The sequence below is a fragment of the Mizuhopecten yessoensis genome, unplaced genomic scaffold (genome assembly GCF_002113885.1).
Source record: "Mizuhopecten yessoensis strain PY_sf001 unplaced genomic scaffold, ASM211388v2 scaffold11065_2, whole genome shotgun sequence".
Classification (NCBI taxonomy): Eukaryota; Metazoa; Mollusca; class Bivalvia; order Pectinida; family Pectinidae; genus Mizuhopecten; species Mizuhopecten yessoensis.
Genome location: NW_018408862.1, coordinates 45806 through 66039, shown reverse-complemented (window position 1 = coordinate 66039; position 20234 = coordinate 45806). Strand labels below are relative to the sequence as shown.

Genomic DNA, 20234 nt, shown 5'->3' with positions numbered 1-20234 from the left:
CTCGATTCATTGCTAAAGACAGGGGTAGATGGCTGCAAATCGTTGATGACTTATGTCCCACCACGGACGAAAGTAAGTAAGGTACCCATAAAATATATTGATAAAACCTTTATATCGAGGTACTCTTGATAAAATCTTTACATGGAGGTACCCTTATAAGGAAGTACCCATAAATTATATTGATAAATCTTTACATGGAGGTACCCTTATAAGGAAGTGTCCTTAAATTATATTGATAAAACCTTTATATGGAGGTAACCTTATAAGGAAGTGTCCATAAATTATATTGATAAAACCTTTATATGGAGGTGGGCTTATAAGGAAGTGTCCATAAATTATTTTGATAAAACCTTTATATGGAGGTAACCTTATAAGGAAGTGTCCATAAATTACATTGATAAAACCTTTATATGGAGGTGGGCTTATAAGGAAGTGTCCATAAATTACATTGATAAAACCTTTATATGGAGGTGGGCTTATAAGGAAGTGTCCATAAATTACATTGATAAAACCTTTATATGGAGGTAACCTTATAAGGAAGTGTCCATAAATTATTTTGATAAAACCTTTATATGGAGGTACCCTTAAGAGTGTTTGCAAATGTAGATAGAGGTAATTTGTATATGACAAAATGTACATTATTTAACACAGCCTGTCAAGCTTATTTATATGTTGATATAAAAAGCAATATTTGATCACAGGATATTTGTACAAATGCACAGCCTTGAATGTTAAAAATAATAAAATTATGTATACCTTTGTTCATGTATTATCTGCAATAATTAGTAGGAGTTGGAACCTTAAATGCCAACAATATATATAAACTCACAGCATGAAAAGTTACATTAAATTTTTAAACACTGACATAAATGTCACACTGATGGGCCTTCGATCAGTGACAATTTTTCCTAGTTTTACAGCAGAATGTACAGCAAAGAGGGTGTTTTTTTTATATAGTTTTTCACAAAATAAAGAAAAAGTAGCAGAAATGGAGTTGGTCAATCGTCGACGACCAGGTACAATGTAGCTCAAATGGTGGAGAATCCGTCTAGAGTGTGGAGGGTCCCAGGTTGAAATACCAGTCTGTACGTTGCATTTCTCTTTCTTCTATCTTTCTTCCCTTACAAAAAAATGGAATATTTGTCCACTTTCACATAGATATAATCCTATATTTTCCTAATTCATGTAGGAACAAGCTGTTGTTAACAATATTGAGTAGAACATACATTGGCCTTCAACACGCATTACTTAAGTCAAACGAGAGGTCAGTGGACAAACCGAAACTGAAAGTAGACTTTCTTCACTCTAGGCCTATGGGTGGTGAGGGGGTAATGCTACTTGCTTTCTTTTCACATTTTTTTGTAATCATTAGACATTTAGTTTGCATCTTTCCATAACAAATAATTAAAATTAATTGATATTGTTTTCCAAATTGTCGAAATACCTCGTTATTTACTCTTGCCAGCGAGGAAATGGCAAGTCTCTCTTGTCTCGCGAGAATTAACAATATGCGAGAATTGTTCTTTGACCCGGAAGTAGATGGTTTGGCCAATCGAGGTAACCCACGAGTACACAGAGAATCGACTGCAAACTGATGCTCATAGGCGAAGGACACGTTTCTTTAGTAGGAACTTGTTTCCAACATGTCTGTGATAACAGTACGTGGAGTGATATGTCTAACGAAATCCATTATAATGTTTATATTATCCTTGGACGTCTATCTTGAAGGTAAGTTGACCTTTGTTTAGCTAATGTAACTCTGCTGTCAGTCGAATTTCATATGTAAACTTTACTTACCGGTACATTGTCGTTGGCAATTATTATAATATTCATCAACAAATATAAACTGCTTTCTTTATTTCAAATCATTGTAATCACATTACAAAGTTCGAATGTGATAAGTATATGAGATTTGATACACAAATCATATTTGGCTTATTAAATTTCTTGTGTAAAATTGATATAAAATGGGAGGTGTAGAGTAAACACTATTTATAAACAGCACACTGATTCAAAATATTTAATTCAATGCTGTTATTTAATTGACTGTTGGCATGGATTGAGAGTTTGCAACTATCTTGCTCTCTCAAATCGAATGAAAATATAGTCTAAGCCAGCCGATATTCAAATGCATGGTAACAGGTTATTTCGCCCTAAATCCTGTTCGCTCTAAGGGTTGTTTCGCCCTAAATGCCGTTCGCCCTAAATGCCGTTCGCCCAAGGTTGTTTCGCCCTAAATAAAAAATAAAAAATGTATACGCTTATATGCTAATTAATATTTAACTATATCAACTGAACTTATTGATCAATAACTTTTTATATTGGTGTTAGGTATATTTCATGTAGAAAAATATGCAACTGTGAAAGTGTGGAGTCAGCTTTTCACAGCAGCCGTTTGTCACACTCCCTTAAAAACAACACGAACAACTTTTTTTTTTATAAAATTGATTTTAATGATATGGAAGACTAAGAAGACTTAATTTGTGACTTAAAACTACTAAAATTGAAAGAAAATACCAAACAATATTTCGCCCTAAATTTTTTGTTAGCGCGAAACAACCTACGGTGAACAGGATTTTGGGCAAAACAACCCGGAACCATTCAAACCAGGGGCCTCTGAACTCTAGATGAATTAACAGTCTATTGTTACAAATTAAGTAACCTGGTATCAACCCAGTAAATTTATGTTAGTTTTGTCCCCACCTTTTACTAAGTCTTTGCCAGGTGAAGACAACACTATTTACTACAGGATTTGGTATTCCCAAACAGCCTACACCCAGTAACCGAAGGATTATGGGTTGATCACAGGCACCGCTGTCACAGCTAGGAGAGGAAAAATGCATGGTCAGACCAGGATTCAAACCTTGACCTCTGAACCCTAGACAGATGCTCAAACCAATTGAGATCTCCATTACAGATCACCATCAATTGACCAAGTCGGAGTCCGAGAGTTCCTCTATATCGATATTGGGACACTGGCATTTGAAACATCCACTCATGTTTGCCCGTGGGACTCACCGACTTTTTCAAACCCACTGCATGTATACGTACCTTTGGGTGACTAATGAGTCCAGGTGCTCCTCAACATTTTAGAAATTATGTTTAGGACTCCTCTAAAATGATCCTACAAAATAATCACTGCAGATATGACATGCAGGTTACACATAAGGCCAAACAAAAAATAATGGCGTTTCCGGTAACCCTACCTATCCTTGCTTTTTGTGCCTACCCTAAGGTTTTTAAGGCATGCAATTTCTAAAGAAGCTCTATTAAATTCAAGACCACTCTCCTATAATATTATTTTCAAATGTTACCTACCTACCCTAAATTTTTCAACATGTTACAGGAAACAAGTATGTGTTTTTGCCTGGCCTAATTTTTTTTATTTTTTTTTTTTACCTCAGTTGCTGGATACTTCTATCCTAATAAGTATCCTTGCTGATGTTCTGAAAACACAATCAATAATAAGAATTGCCTGTCCTAGTGAATAGATTGTAGAAAGTAAGTCTCTCGATTCCCATCAACCCCTTTGATATCTAGGACCTGATAAGAGGTCTAACACAAGTTTGGCCTGAAGCTGGAAGTTAAATGTGTGATTTGCATTTGGCACTCAAACTCATTTGGAATGTAAATGGGATAATAATAACAAAACAAAATACACCATGCATGATTGATTAGTTCATACTGAGACATGTAGAAATAGACAACTGATACTGAAAATTGATTCTCCGAAGCATCAGACATGTACATGAAACATCAACAATAATGCAAGCATAATTTTTGCCATACTATCTTAAAAACTTACTCCATTACATATATAAGACTTGTGTAAGGTTAGAGTACAGTAAGTTTTATCCTTGGAGGTAGCGTTACAGCATTAGGTATGAAACAGGAAAGAGAATAGTCTGCTTCCACCGGGAATTGAACCCTTGATCTCCAGGTTCCTAGTCGGACGCTCAACCACTGAGCTATTTAGGGAAATTTCCTCTAGCTCAAAGCTAGAACGTGACCGTATTCCAATGTACAATTGAAAGCTGCCACACATATTTATTATGCAGTTATATATAACTTCGTGTTGTGATGGTTCTTGGCAGAACAAATTTGTTGGTAGAGATTGCATTTAGGTTTATGTATCCTGTTGTTTTTCTACCTCATATGGACCAGTTTACTTAAGGTTGTAGGAAGACATCATTATTGCCATTAGATTGCTTTGATTTTATACAATATGAATTTGGCTTTTGCCCTAGCCACTAAGAGCAAAAATCATCTTTATCATTTTCTGTCATTATTATTTTTAATTCCAAGACACATATGTACCCTGAAGTTACTAAAACATTGTTGATACATAATCAATGTTTGATTTTATAGCTTTATTTTTTCAATAAATGTGTAGCCGGTTCCAATGTTAGGGCAATTAATACACCTCTCAGCAATGTCTCCAGGGCTCTTTTGTTTATTAAGAAGCAAATTCCCTGACAAAAGAAATCTACAAATAACGAATACAAACCATCAATTTATACACATTCGCACGTACATGCACATGCAAATATATAACATTCAATCAATTCAATATCCAATAAGTTTAATAATAGCAGTTAGTATTGAATTGCTATAAGAGAAAATAAGAAAAGGAATAGCTACTTATTATTTAGCAGTTACTTAGACAGGAATATATATGTTTTCTGGACATGGTGAAACTAGCGACTAATATTGAGTCTCCAAAACCACATGCTATATAAAGTTATTAATTTATGAAACAATTGTATTAATTATAAATTGTACATGATGTAGCATATTTAAAACCTACATATAAACAATACTTCCTCACTTAAAACACTTACCGCCGTGTAACAGCAAAATGCCACATAATGTCCTACAGCTAATATCAGAGGGCTCGATCATTAGCAGGTACAGCATATACAATGTAAAAGTCCTACTCTGTCAATGTATTTGGTCAGAGAGACCCAAATACGGTACTCGACCCCAACTCTCTAGCACATGAATAAGACATCATGTGACAAACACAACGGGTACACAGGTAACGCACTGGCACATGAACAGGTAAAACGCATTACTCACACAAGGGGTGTCGACACGGACGTATGAAAAGTAAATGAATAGCATAAACAAAAAGAAGAATGTGAAAGATATACAGAAGAGGAATATACTTACTTGAAATATAATTTGCTAAAGCACTAAATAGGTGCCTGCCACAAATGTATGATATTTGATGAATTGATTCTTCCAGGTGTAGATGGATCTCCTGCAGAAGTACAACAGCACCTGGAAATGGGGAAGAAACTTCTAGCAGCAGGTCAGCTGGCCGACGCTCTGTCACACTACCATGCTGCAGTGGGTAGGTACACATTTAATTGACTGGTTGACACTCTGTCACACTACCATGCTACACTGGGTAGGTACACATTTAATTGACTGGCTGACCTCTGTCACACTACCATGCTACAGTGGGTAGGTACACATTTAAGTGACTGGCTGACACTCTGTCACACTACCATGCTACAGTGGGTAGGTACACATTTAAGTGACTGGCTGACACTCTGTCACACTACCATGCTACAGTGGGTAGGTACACATTTAAGTGACTGGCTGACACTCTGTCACACTACCATGCTACAGTGGGTAGGTACACATTTAAGTGACTGGCTGACACTCTGTCACACTACCATGCTGCAGTGGGTAGGTACACATTTAAGTGACTGGCTGACACTCTGTCACACTACCATGCTGACAGTGGGTAGGTACACATTTAATTGACTGGCTGACATTCTGTCACACTACCATGCTGCAGTGGGTAGGTACACATTTAATTGACTGGCTGACACTCTGTCACACTACCATGCTGCAGTGGGTAGGGACACATTTAATTGACTGGCTGACCTCTGTCACACTACCATGCTGCAGTTGGTAGGTACACATTTAACTGACTGGTTGACACTCTGTCAAACTACCATGCTACAGTGGGTAGGTACACTTTTAATTGACAGGCTGACACTCTGTCACACTACCATGCTACAGTGGGTGGGTACACATTTAATTGATTGGCTGACCTCTGTCACACTACCATGCTGCAGTGGGTAGGTACACATTTAATTGACTGGCTGACACTCTGTGACATTACCATGCTGCAGTGGGTAGGTACACATTTAATTGACTGGCTGACCTCTGTCACACTACCATGCTGCAGTGGGTAGGTACACATTTAATTGACAGGCAGACACTCTGTCACATTACCATGCTACAGTCGTTAGGTACACCTTTAATTGACTGGCTGACCTCTGTCACACTACCATGCTGCAGTGGGTAGGTACTCATTAAATTGACAGGCTGACACTCTGTCACACTACCATGCTACAGTGGGTAGGCACACATTTAATTGACTGGCAGACACTCTGTCACATTACCATGCTACAGTCGTTAGGTACCCCTTTAATTGACTGGCTGACCTCTGTCACACTATCATGCTACAGTGGGTAGGTACACATTTATTTGACTGGCTGACGGCTCGACAGTGAATAAGTTCATTATTGTCAAGTTCATGATTATTAAAAGATTCTGGTTGTCCCCAGTGCTTATCCAGCAGGGCTTCAAATGTTTTTATTGTTGGTGATGTGACAACGTGATTTGGCCGGGAATTCCAATGGTTGGCCACTCTTTCTTTAAAGGAATACTTTCTGAAGTTCAATTTAGATATTCCTTTTCAAGTCGGAGACTATGACCTTTTGTTTGTTTGTTTTTCGTTTATATTTAAAAAGCCTTCTGTTCAATATACAAATAGATTAGAATGAAAAATTGATACAGACACTTTAGTATACATATGAAATCTCTTTTAGTGAACCCCCCCCACAAATACTACTATCCATGGCTTATTTTTACATTTCAGATGGAGATCCAAATAATTACATGACATATTTCCGCCGTGCCACAGTGTTTTTGGCTCTTGGGAAATCCAAGTCTGCCCTTCCAGACCTTGACAAAGTTATACAGTTAAAACCAGACTTCACTGCTGTAAGTTTACGTTATACAGGGTCTTGGTGACTAGCATGATTGAAAATTACCAAAGTTTGTTGTTCATATTCGTTACAAAACAGAAAGTTTTCTTGTAAATGTACATATAATTCTTTTATAATGGAACATTTAATTTCAGTAATTTGGGGAGACATATATATGAAGTTGTACATCAGCACCTTTCTCAACCAAACAATTTTGACATCAAAATTATCAGAAAAGCCAAGTAAAATCTGTTTATAGGGAAGTTTTTCTGTAAAGTATCTGCTAACCTATGTATACACAAAAGTTGTTTTTCTATGAATGTCCTTATGCTGTCTAGTATCAAAATGTTTTTTTTGACTGATACTCTTATAGATATGTTGTATTTTCAGGCCAGATCTCAGAGAGGAAATGTATTACTAAAGCAGGGAAATCTAGATATGGCCAAGGCGGACTTTGCTATAGTGGTAAGTGTTATCATTGAATGACAGCAATTACAACTTATCACAGTCGTAAAAGATACATTTGTGTTGTGATGGAAATATAAAAAAATATGTATTGCTTGAAAATCCCACTTAGATTTGGCACTTCTTTTCTCCCTATTGGATTTAAGTTGATGAAACAGAGCAAAAGCTATTAGTATTAACATAAATTTCAATGGTAAGAAAATTTTAGTACACCAAGTTGATGATTTATTTTCAATATTACAATTATAATTGCCCCACACACTTAAAAATATGGTTTAGGGGCTACATAGTAGAATTTTTAACTTTATCTGCACAAAAAGCATGTCCGTGTTTATGATTATGTGATATCTGTCAGTCTTTCATTCAGCCTCTATCATGCATCTTTAAATGACTTCTTCTGCAGCACCATGAATACTAGTCATAATATTTTCCCTGGAAAATAGACAGATAAAAGAACACGTATGACGACAAGGTAGCTCAATCGATTAGAGCGATAGTATAACAATGTGGAGTCCAGGGTTCTAATTCTGGTCTGGCCCCACTGAAGTTTTACACTCAAAAAACACTATTGTTGATTACATTTTGTTTATTTCATCTTTATTTTTTTCATTATAGTCCTGCAAGGTATACTTTATTTATCAAAACTATAGTCATGCCCTAAGAAACAGTTTCCAACACTTAAAGTTTCTGGCAGTGGTACAAGAATCCTTAACTGTCTGTGGCAGTGGTACAAAAATCCTTAACTGTCTGTGGCAGTGGTACAGGGATCCTTAACTGTCTGTGGCAGTGGTCCAAGGATCCTTAACTGTCTTTGGTAGTGGTACAGGGATCCTTAACTGACTTTGGCAGTGGTACAGGGATCCTTAACTGTCTTTGGCAGTGGTACAGGGATCCTTAGCTGACTTTGGCAGTGGTACAGGGATCCTTAATTGACTTTGGCAGTGGTACATGGATCCTTAACTGTCTTTGGCAGTGGTACAGGGATCCTTAACTGACTTTGGCAGTGGTACAGGGATCCTTAACTGTCTGCGGCAGTGGTACAGGGATCCTTAACAACTGACTTTGGCAGTGTTACAAGGATCCTTAACTGACTTTGGCAGTGGTACAGGGATCCTTAACTGTCTTTGGCAGTGGTACAAGGATCCTTAACTGTCTGTAGCAGTGGTACAAGGATCCTTAACTGTCTGTGGCAGTGTTACAAGGATCCTTAACTGTCTTTGGCAGTGGTACAGGGATACTTAACTGTCTGTGGCAGTGGTACAAGGATCCTTAACTGTCTGTGGCAGTGGTACATGGATCCTTAACAACTGACTTTGGCAGGGTACAGGGATCCTTAACTGTCTTTGGCAGTGGTACAGGGATCCTTAACTGTCTGTGGCAGTGGTACAAGGATCCTTAACTGTTTTTGACAGTGGTACAGGGATCCTTAACTGTCTTTGGCAGTGGTACAGGGATCCTTAATTGACTTTGGCAGTGGTACATGGCTCCTTAACTGTCTTTGGCAGTGGTACAGGGATCCTTAATTGACTTTGGCAGTGGTACATGGCTCCTTAACTGTCTTTGGCAGTGGTACAGGGATCCTTAATTGACTTTGGCAGTGGTACATGGCTCCTTAACTGTCTTTGGCAGTGGTACAGGGATCCTTAATTGACTTTGGCAGTGGTACATGGCTCCTTAACTGTCTTTGGCAGTGGTACAGGGATCCTTAACTGACTTTGGCAGTGGTACAGGGATCCTTAATTGACTTTGGCAGTGGTACATGGCTCCTTAACTGTCTTTGGCAGTGGTACAGGGATCGTTAACTGACTTTGGCAGTGGTACAGGGATCCTTAACTGTCTTTGGCAGTGGTACAGGGATCCTTAACTGTCATGAAAAATACCTAGTGTAAATTTTTGATTTTGTTTAATTTCTTCCAATTTTCTTTACAGTTATCCAGAGATCCAACCAATGAAGAGGCAAACCTTAATATACAACAGATACACCCATTACAAAGTAGTATAGAAGAGGCAAAACGCTTTTTTCATATGAGGGAGTTTCAGGCTTCTATAGACCTGCTGACACAGGCAATCGAGGTAAGTCACATGATAGCTGGTACTCTTATATACACATAGTTATATTACCAGTTTACACTATAGTCCATGATCTCAACCATCCTCCATATCCAGGGTTAATCTCACTTTCGCTATCTGCACCCGTGGAATATGTCAAAGCAAAATTGAAGGCACAAAGATAGCTGTTTGATTGGTCTCAGGTAAAAAAAACTGACCAATCGCTAGGCTGATACCTGTCCTTTGAAGATTACAAAGGAGAGACGCCCGACTTCAAAGCCTGTCAATTTTTACCGTTACGCAACCGCGAGATTCTTTTGATGTGTATCAAAGGATCAAACTAGTCACCTCGTCTCGTCCTCAAGGTACTGCACATTGAGACTTCAATTTTGCTATGACATATTCCAGGGGTGTAGAGAGCGAAAGTGAGCGTATAACCCCTGGATATCGAGGATGGGTCTTAACAGACCTGCTGACAATATGTAAGGCTTAAGGGGGGTCAAATTCCACAAGCCAGACCCCAGAAGTTTGTAGATTTTACATCAGGACTAGCATGGATGTAGCCTGCAGAGGAGTAATCATAATTCAGTGTAATATTGAAAGTACAGAAAGTGCTAAAACTAGAATACTATTAAATAATTTCTTTTACTGTAATATTGTTTCATAAAAATCCACCATTGCTGCATACTTATTACTGCACTGTGATACAGCCAGCATGACCTTAATCTTTCTACAAGGTGTCTTCAAATCGGGTGTATTACAGGTATGTCCCTGGGATGTGGAGCTCCGGGAGATCAGGTCAGAGTGTTACATGGCCCAGGGTGATTACTTTAAGGCCGTCGGAGATATTCGGTCCACAACCAAGCTCCGCAATGACAACACACCAGCCTTCCTCAAACTCAGCCTCCTCTACTATGACATGGGAGACGCAGAGAATTCTCTTCTGTAGGTCTTTGTTACAGGGTTAACTTGAATTGTTGATAAATTCAGAATAGGTCTTTCACAGAAGGTTACAAGTGTCAAAACTTAGCTTTGAGAAAAAATATGTTTATGTCTGAAAATGTTAATTATCACCAAAAATCCAAGATCTAGGTCTTAATTTTGGATTAAAAGACTGACTTTTGGTGAAATTAGTTTCATTGACAGAAAAAAAATATGTCAGAAGTTCAGTTTTATATCTGGACAGTATGGTTGTACTTTTATAGGAGATAACTTTTTAAGGATCCCTGTCCCATTGAACTGTGGTTTTTCGTTCAGTATATATTGTATACATGTACAAAAACCTCCCAGGGATCAATCTAGACTTGATTCACTACCGTTTATGGGTAGTTTCCCCTACAGAAGAAAATTCCCCTGTTCTTTGAAATTCCCCCTGTGTGCTTCAAAATTCTCCCATTTCAACAAGAAAATAGACGTTTTTTTCTTTAAAATATTTCCTCTATATATGTTTTCTTTAAAGTTGAACAGTTAAAATACATAATACTGCATATAAACCTTTTTCTCCACATAATTTCATGAGCTAGAGCCTTGTATCAAGATTCTAATTTCCCCCCAAATGTGAAAAAGGGTAATTTCACCTTAAACCTAGATTGTTCCCTGCCTCCCCTTAACTTTGTTTAAGATACTACTGTAGCACAGTTGGGCCAGGACATTTTGTTGACCAGGTAGCTCAATCAATAAGAACGAAGGTGTAACAACAAGAGGTTTAGGGTTGGAATCCTAATTAGCCGTGCTGTCTTTTTAAACTCAGAACACTCTTGTTGATTATTTTTTGTTTAATTTCAGCTCTGTTATGTTTTTTCATAAATGTCTCACAAGGTATTTTTTTCACAAGTGAACTTTCAAAGTTAAAGTTGTGTCAGAAAAATGAGTTTTGAATGCATAGTTTCAGATTTTGTCAGTGGTAAAGGGATCCTTAATGACAATTTATATATTGTTACACTGTTTGACAATGACAGTAGTACAGGGATCCTAAGTTACACGATTTGGCAATGGTACAGGGATCCTTAATAAATATATTACAAGTGTGTAAGGTATCAGGTAGAAAAATACTCTTACTGATATGTGATGCAGTCTGGTATTGATAACAGATTTTTTTCTTTGTAGAAATATACGAGAATGTTTAAAACTTGACCCTGATCATAAAGCATGTCATCCTCATTATAAGAAAGTAAAGAAGCTAGTCAAACAGATACAGTCGGCCCAGGACTTCAGAAATGAGAAACGGTATGAAGAATGTATATCCAAAGCTCAACAGATGCTTACTACAGAGCCGACTGTCACACTGTACATCATGAAGGCCAAGTCTTTCTTATGTCACTGTCGTTCCAGGGTAAGAAATCAAGTTTACTAGATCAAAATCCAGTGATACATAAATTATATAGAAATCACAACAAATTTCAGATAAGCTGGAAAAAAAATCAATTTCTAAAAAACAGTTGACTTACTTTTCCTTCAAGCAAAACTGTAATTAATGTTGGGGAAAATCAGTTTTATTGTAGAGCTATTTCCCCTTCCAGTCGTCAACTTAAACTTTTTCACTCTTTCGTATTCTTTAGTGAAATTGGTTCCATAAAAAAAATCATAAAAATCTTATTTTAATACAGCAGTTTGGAACTTGTTTTTATTGGGTATATAGAATCTGAACAGATCCTGAACACACAACCACACTATGATGTCTCCTAAACTATTTGTATTCAGTAAGTTAAATAGATTATTATCCAAATTTCTCTGTCTTGATGAGATTCATCACCTTGATATGAATTTTTACCGGAAAACTTCATACCTGCAGGCGGGACATATAGAGGAGGCGTTTGATATCTGTAACGAGATTCTAAATTTGGAGCCAGAAAACATAGAGGCTCTTATGGATCGGGCCGAAACCTATATATTTAATGAACAGTTTGATCAAGGTAAGTTATTTGATTTACTATTGACTTAGTGCCAGTTTAACCATAGATTCATGTATTGATCATTGGATGATTTCAAAGCAGGAAAAAATTGTTGTTGTTTTTTTTGATATCAGAATGTTAAAAAAATAAAAAAAATGATTCTGTTTCAAAATATTGTACATTTAATCTTTTGTTGTTTTTAAACAGAATTGATGATGTTTATTTGGAGGTGTACAATTTCATATTTATTTTACAAGTCCTCATGTTGATTTTTGAGAAGAAAAAAATCTTTTAGACTGACCAGTGTTTTTCATGGTAAATATTAAAATGTTCACTCAGCTCGACATAAAATCTACTTGCCCTTGGCATAGGGATGGTAGAATTGTACACACTTTGTCATCTTAGGTCTGTCATCAATACATTTCCCTTGTCAGAGTTTTCAATTATATTGATAGCAAGTTATTTACAGGGTTTTTATTTATGACTTGTATTCATAGAAGATGAATGTGAGTGTAAAATAGCATACAGCCTTAAGGATCAATGTCTCGCTGTAAGTGAAACACAAAAGAATTCCACTAGAGCTTTTTATACATGCAGTTACTTCCCCTTGTTATGTTTTGGATGTAACTGAAGTGTTACTAAGATAGGTTATTGATTATTGATATTGGTTAACTTGATAATATAATGATCTGAGGTCCCGTGTTCAAATTCTGGCCTTATCTTTTTGTCTTTTTACACTCTGAACACTGTTGTTGGTATATTTTTGTTAATTTCATATCTTTCTCATCTATTACTTGTTCTGACTATTGACAATTACTATCGCCTGATTTTTATCTTCTAGCTGTGAACGACTTCCAGTTTGCTGTAAACATAGACGGTGATAACCGACAAGCAAAAGAAGGCTTAGATAAAGCTCAAAAATTACTTAAACAGTCACAAAAAAGAGACTATTACAAAATTCTAGGTATAAAAAGGTGAGTAATCGATACATTAATGAACTAACAAGGATAGTGTGATACCCAATTTCTTGTTGAAAGGAACTAATGTTCTCCTTGTTCACTGTACGGTTAGTTATTTGTGAAAAGTTTATTAAAGTGACATAGGGGTGAAAGGGTTAAATGGATTCAAAAGTTCTGTCATGATATTTGTTTCTGAATTACAATTTGCAAAATTCATTTGATATGATTTTTATGCCCCTACCATAATCTAGTGTTGTATTGTTTGGTCAAACGTCCCGTTTCGTCCTGTCCGGTCCCCTCCCGTCCTGTCCTGTCCCGTCCCGTCCTGTCCCGTGATCAAAGTGGTTGTAACTATTTATAGAATATCAAACATTGATACTGAAATATTTCACAGACGGAGGCATTCATGTCTTACAGACATTTTCTTGTTTCTTTTTTGCTTCATCTGTATTTTTCATTCCAGAACTGCAAGAAAAAAAGAAATAATGAAAGCATATAAAAAAATGGCGAAGAAATGGCATCCCGATAGATATAAAGGAGATGACAAGAAAAAGGCGGAGAAAATGTTTGTAGACATCGCAGCGGCTAAGGAAGTCCTCACCGATCCAGGTAAGGGACAGAGCTAGCTAAAGAAGTCCTCACCAATCCAGGTAATGGACAGAGCTAGCTAAAGAATTCCTCACCAATTCAGGTAATGGACAGAGCTAGCTAAAGAAGTCCTCACCAATCCAGGTAAGGGACAGAGCTAGCTAAATAAGTCCTTACCAATCCAGGTAATGGATAGAGCTAGCTAAAGAAGTCCTCACCAATCCAGGTAAGGGACAGAGCTAGCTAAAGAAGTCCTCCCCAATCCAGGTAAGGGACAGAGCAAGCTAAAGAGGTCCTCACCAATCCAGGTAAGGGACAGAGCTAGCTTTCAATAGACAATTTAGAAAATTCCAGGCATGGATTCCGTGCTCAAACTAACTTTCTTGAAAGTCGCTTAAATCATGTCAAACGATCAAAAAGTCAAATGTATATATTGAAAACATTTTTATGCTCTTCAATGCGTTTCCAAATCATGGACAAAATAAGATTTTTTTTTTAATTTATCAATGGAACAAGAAATTAGGCTTGAGCACAAATTCCATGCTTGAGCATGAGAACGATTTCGTGAATACGGGCCCAGGTGTCTACCCTAAAAAAGTGGTCTCTTTCAAAAGTAGTGTGCTATTCTCAGATTCATCATTTTGTATTTAAAGTGGATGCTAGGGCTGCTTTTGTTTATTTTGTTCCAAACAGGTAAACTGGTTGTTTTCAGGCGAGAATTTGGAAAGACATTCAAGGCCTGCATTAACATTGACAGGGTCGTCAGGTTTTACCACTGAAATATTACATTTAAAAAATCCAAACTGTTTGGTTGGCATCGACAAACAGGACCCACACTTTGGTTCAGTTCAGTACTCATCAGCTAGAGTTTGGTGTTATTTCTATACTGAAGGGGAATATTATCTTATGTAGCATGCTAGATTTTGAAACTGCTTGTCAAGGAAATGAAAACTTTGAGGCATTGTACCCCTTCACCACTGTAGACCATAATGAACTCATCCATATAAATGTATGGTAGAGTCTATTAAAGTTACCTAGGGTCGAAAGGGTTGATAGGCAGGTTCCAAGAACAAAGCTTGAGCTTGGGGGAAATTCTGTTGTTGATCAAAAGTTGGTTCAAAATCTACATCCTGTGTTCAAATGATTTCCTAGTTACTGCAGGGTGTGTGTAATTGTCCTAACAGGTGTGTCTGAATCCAATGAATGTTTTCTGGAGTTATTTTGATACATAAAAAGGGAAAGATGAATTGAGCAAAGCAGTTTCAGTCCCGTTTCACACACTTTCTCCCTCATTGGTAATGTGGAATGAGGGAGATCTCCCTCATTGGAGGTTTCAGACGCTGACACCTATGAGTCTATTGATGAATATGAAGAAAATATTTCAGTGATGTCTTTTCTTTCAGAAAAAAGGCAGCAGTTTGATAATGGTGAGGATCCGTTAGACCCCGAGCAGCAACAGCATGGTGGTGGCCATCCCTGGAACCAGGGCTTCAATCCGTTCGGATCAGGCGGCGGGGGCGGTGGCTACAACTTCAAATTCCACTTCAATTGATGATGGCACATATTAAGTAGAAATTATTTTCTTAAAACCGTATTGAATTGGTTTTTATACTGTTATTGATGCTTGTATTGAAAGGATATTTTCCAATTCTTCATTCCAATGCAAAATTTTCTGAATTATTTTTTGGTCAATAGTTGCCTTATCATCATATATAAACAACACAAAACTGTATGTTAGAGGTTTTGTATTAATAGGGATTATATCTGCTCAGATATTTTGTAAAGATATCTCAATTTTTTAGTGGGGTTCCCTTTTTGAACACTTTTTGATGGGTGATGTACTTCCATAACATTTTCTACTCTCAAGGAGTAACCGCTAAAAACCAGTGAAATACAGTGTACAGCTCAGTAAAATCTTGTCTCATCCAGACCCTGTGTAATCTGATAACCTGTATAAACCAGACCATCAGCTTGGTCACACTCTATATGTTTCTAGTCTGAAAACTTTTCTGTCCCGGGGAAAATTTTGGTTAAATTGTTATTTTTGAAAGTAAAAAGTTAACATGAAAGAAATCTGAAAAATGTTTCCATACACTTGTACCAATCCGTCCTCGTGATCTGGATCATTCTTACGTTTGGCTTGGACAGATTTTACTATGTGAATTTTTAGGAATAACTAACTAAAGACTTTAGTACATGGTGTTTTTCATTCTGAGATACTCGCTAAAAACTCTTCAACATTGTTGTTCAACCTACTATTTTTTTTCTCCATTTTTTTGTGTGTGACCAAACTAAACCAATTTTATAACCAAAGTGATTGTTCCATTTTGTACACCAATTTGGGTTTTGTTTCTGTGTTTTAAGTCTTTCCTGTTGGTTTGCCAGATTGTAGAGTTGCCAGGTTTCCAAAGCTCCCTAACTCATTCACCCCTGAAATTTGATAATGAACTATTCCAATCTTTGAATTAGAAGGGTTCAAATGTGTCTTCAGGGGTGAACGAGTTAAATCAAGTCATATTTGAAGCAAAATGAAAATCTCTAAATTTGAGGTTTGTTTTCCCATCACAAACACTGTTTCAACAGATATTTTATGAACTGAGAATTTGAAATTGAAACCCTATCTACGAATATGAGTCAAGCCTTGTTACAGAGAACATATATCTGTAATAATTTATTGTTTATGAGTGAATTCATTGTGAAAATGACGACATATGTTTTGAAAGTTATAGTTTTTAGTATATGTATGTATGTTTGTGCTTTGGTGAATTTGAATGGATGGAAATGATTAAACAATGTGTCCAGTATAATTCTCAGATTGAGATGAAGATCATCCTGTTTTAAGGTACAGCAACACGATATTACACTGAAATCAATGTAGAACCTGGGATGTTAGGTTTATTCAGGAATACCAGATTTTAGAACTGTTTTTCTTGAATTCCATTCCAGCTTTTTTGTCTGCTCTAGACTGATATTTTATCTAACCAAGCAGTTTTGAACTATAATATCAAGTAGTAATATCTATATATTTTTTAATAGACGGCTTATTTCTGTTTTTGTTACAAAACAACCCCTAGGTATCTTTTCTGTGTGGTTGTGTCTTTGCTGCTTTTTGTTTGAAGGATCAGACAGCAGATTCATTAAATTAACCTGAGCCCCATGTTGGAGTAATACATATAGACTGTATACTGTTTGTGTTCCATGCTAATAAATCTGTAAACTATGTTTTATGAATGGTCATTTGGATAGGGTAATTAAGTAATTTAGGACATATTACAAAGTATACCAGAATATATCTGCATTTTTTTTAAGTTAAGGGAGATAACTCTTATCAGAATTTGTAATGTGAAATATAGCATACAAAGTAACTATAAAGTCAAATATCTGGAGCTTTGTGTAAAAATAAAGTGGATTTTTTTTTGGGGGGGGGGGGGTGTAAAATTATATAGAAGAGGAATACATCCAAGTTAAAGAAAATTAAGAAATTAAAAAACACTAAATTCATCCAAAAAAAAAATAGCCTTGATCACATCATGTAAGTTAACTTAAGACATAGATTATTATGGTCACCTAGAAAGTCAAATAAATGAAATGATATAGAAATAAAATGTCATCATTTTAATGAATTTGGATGGTATTGGTCGTTGTTTACCTGAAACATTTTTTGCCATTGGTCCAGAAGGTGAATTATACAGGAAAAAAACCCCAAACTGTTAGCTACTTAACTCATCAACCCCTGGAGACATATTTGAACTCTTCCAATTCAAAGGTTGGAATAGTTCATTATGAAACTTCAGGGGTGAATGAGTTAAAGTGATTAAAATTTCCATCAGGAGGGTCAATCAGCATTCAATGAGAAATATTTTGAAAAATGCAAGGACGGAAATTTGGATGTGAAATATTACAGTCCAACGTATGTACACAAGTACTAGCTATAGCCTCGTCTGTCAATACACCTATAATATAATGATTATATTATAGGTGTATTGACAGACGAGGCCAGTACCTGTGGTATGTGTATGCTGAGCTATTAAAGGTCAGTAATGTACTAAAGTGAAATCCATGTTTTCAGTGCTGTAGATTTTTGTGCATGTTCAGTACTGTTGAGAGTGTTCTCAAAAATTGTATCGAATGCTTTATACCGTCTTTTCGTATTGCAGAGTTATCTGCTCTTGTGAGTAGGTATTGATTGTTACGTCATTAGTTTGTGTGAGAAAATTACATCGTTTTCTCAAAAATTTTTGACGTTACTCTCACAAACAAATGATGTAACAATCAATAACTGCTCACAAGAGCAGATAAATCTGCAATACGAAAAGACAGAATAGTTTTATCGGGAGCTAGCATTGTCTCTGGCAGTAGTACAGAAAAAATGTCTTCTTTCTGCAATTTTTTATCATTATCAGCTTAATTAAATTGTATGTGTCTGTTTCCTATTGGTTCACTAAAATAAAGATATTTTTTTAATAAAAGCAGTTTTAATTTTGATTATTAAAAAGAAAATTTTGTAAATGATATTAAAATTCATGGCTTCGATTATTTATTGATTGATTGCTTTTATGAAAATAATAATTTAAGTCTTTGGCCTGCATAATTATTGAAAACTTGCATCTGGCTGTCTTTATGTACCGAATATCTTAAATCCAATTATTGCATCGGAAACATCATTGTTATTAGACATTATGTATCTCAGGTTAGCAAAATAGAAGGAATTTTATTAAATGCTTATTGTTGCATTATATGCTGTCATTCATGTGACGATCTCAATTTGCAACCAATCATATTCTTTGAATCATCCTGTAAACGAAATGTAACAATAATTTTCCCTGCAGTATAATTGCTTGTTATTAGTATGAGCAGAGTTAGACAGCCAATATCACAAGATCTAAAGAATCGATTAACTTATAGACACCAAGTTTTTCAAGAAATGCTGTTAAATAGCATTAATTGATATACAGAAAAAACTCTTCATTCCACCGCTATTTGTCCAGATAAACGTTGGCTGTATAAAGAGGTTTGGCAATAAATTGAGGGAATTGTTTAAAGGAATTCTTTTAAAAAGAGAAAAATTGACATTGCAATATGGTGGCAGTACTGAGCAAAGGCAAAGGGAAGAGGGGCATTATATCAAGATTTTACTTCACTGTAAAAATATGTATCTGTGTATAGTCGCAAGCTCTATGTTAGGGCAATAAATCTTTAAAAAATCAAGGAATTACATAATAATTGTGAACCAAAGACATCTCCCTTGCGGAGAAATAAAAATCCCTAGAACTGCCTTTTGGTTTGTTGGTACATATATGGAATAAACTAAATTTGATAATGTATTTGTGTTATGTCAGTAATGCTCCAGAAAAGATATTCTGATGTTTACTTCTTTGCTTGATATTATTTAAGTTTTTCATGTTGTAAAATCCTAATTATCAAGATTCAAATCGTCCAATATATTTACTTTTTCGAATACTTATAATTAAGAACTTAATGCAGGGAAAATTTAAATACCTTTCACTTTTCCTCAGGATCTTCGTGAATTATTTAGGATCTTAGTAACGACATGCTATTCTTTCCAAATAACATTTGTTTAGGATCTTTAGTGGTGTTCAGTGTCCAATCACAAATTTTTAGGATTTCAGTGACCTATTTCTGCTGAAAGGCCATTAGCGCATAATAGTGCACATAAAATCATCCGAATCGTTTTAAAGAATAAGACCTGGTTGTTTCTGACAATGTAATTGAAATGTCCATATTGATAAAATTTACTACATAATTTTAAACATACAGAAATATTTGTTTTTTTGTTTTTCTCTAATTGGTCAACTTCATAATGTTATAGGTCATCATGGAGTGTTTTGATAGAGTAATGAGTTTAGAAGCTTTTTGAAAGACTTTACTGCAAGTTTAGTTTCTAAGTCTGGTGTGTCTGTGATCTTATCTAAGTGTCCAGCTGAAACTAATAGGGGAAAAAATGGCTGACATTGACAAGTCAAATTAAAATATATTATTTATTTTGCAAAAGATGCACTTGTAGATTTTGCATAAAAACCAAATGATGGTAAATTTTGGAAATCATATACAGTGAAAAATAACTAGGACTGGAGTAAATGAAGAGGTGAGTGATGATTGGTCAACCGAGTCGTTTCAATGGAGACAGGTTCATCTATGCAGAATGTTTGAGAAGTAACTGTGTGTGTTTCCAAGTGAGTGACAAGAGGTTTAAATGTTTTCATCACAGATTTTATGGTCAACTACTATATGTAAATAAAATCTTTATATAA

The 20234-nt window shown here is 35.9% G+C and overlaps 1 protein-coding gene across 1 annotated transcript; it reads left to right on the top strand.

Annotated features, from left to right (window-relative positions):
• The first annotated feature begins 1561 nt into the window (after positions 1-1561).
• Positions 1562-20234, top strand: LOC110465233 (dnaJ homolog subfamily C member 3-like). Its single transcript, XM_021520927.1, has 11 exons — positions 1562-1728; positions 5249-5356; positions 6902-7026; positions 7401-7475; positions 9405-9548; positions 10288-10469; positions 11631-11856; positions 12316-12436; positions 13257-13389; positions 13838-13983; positions 15366-20234. Exons 1-11 carry the CDS (start codon positions 1644-1646, stop codon positions 15512-15514), a joined length of 1494 nt encoding a protein of 497 aa, XP_021376602.1. The 5' UTR covers positions 1562-1643; the 3' UTR covers positions 15515-20234.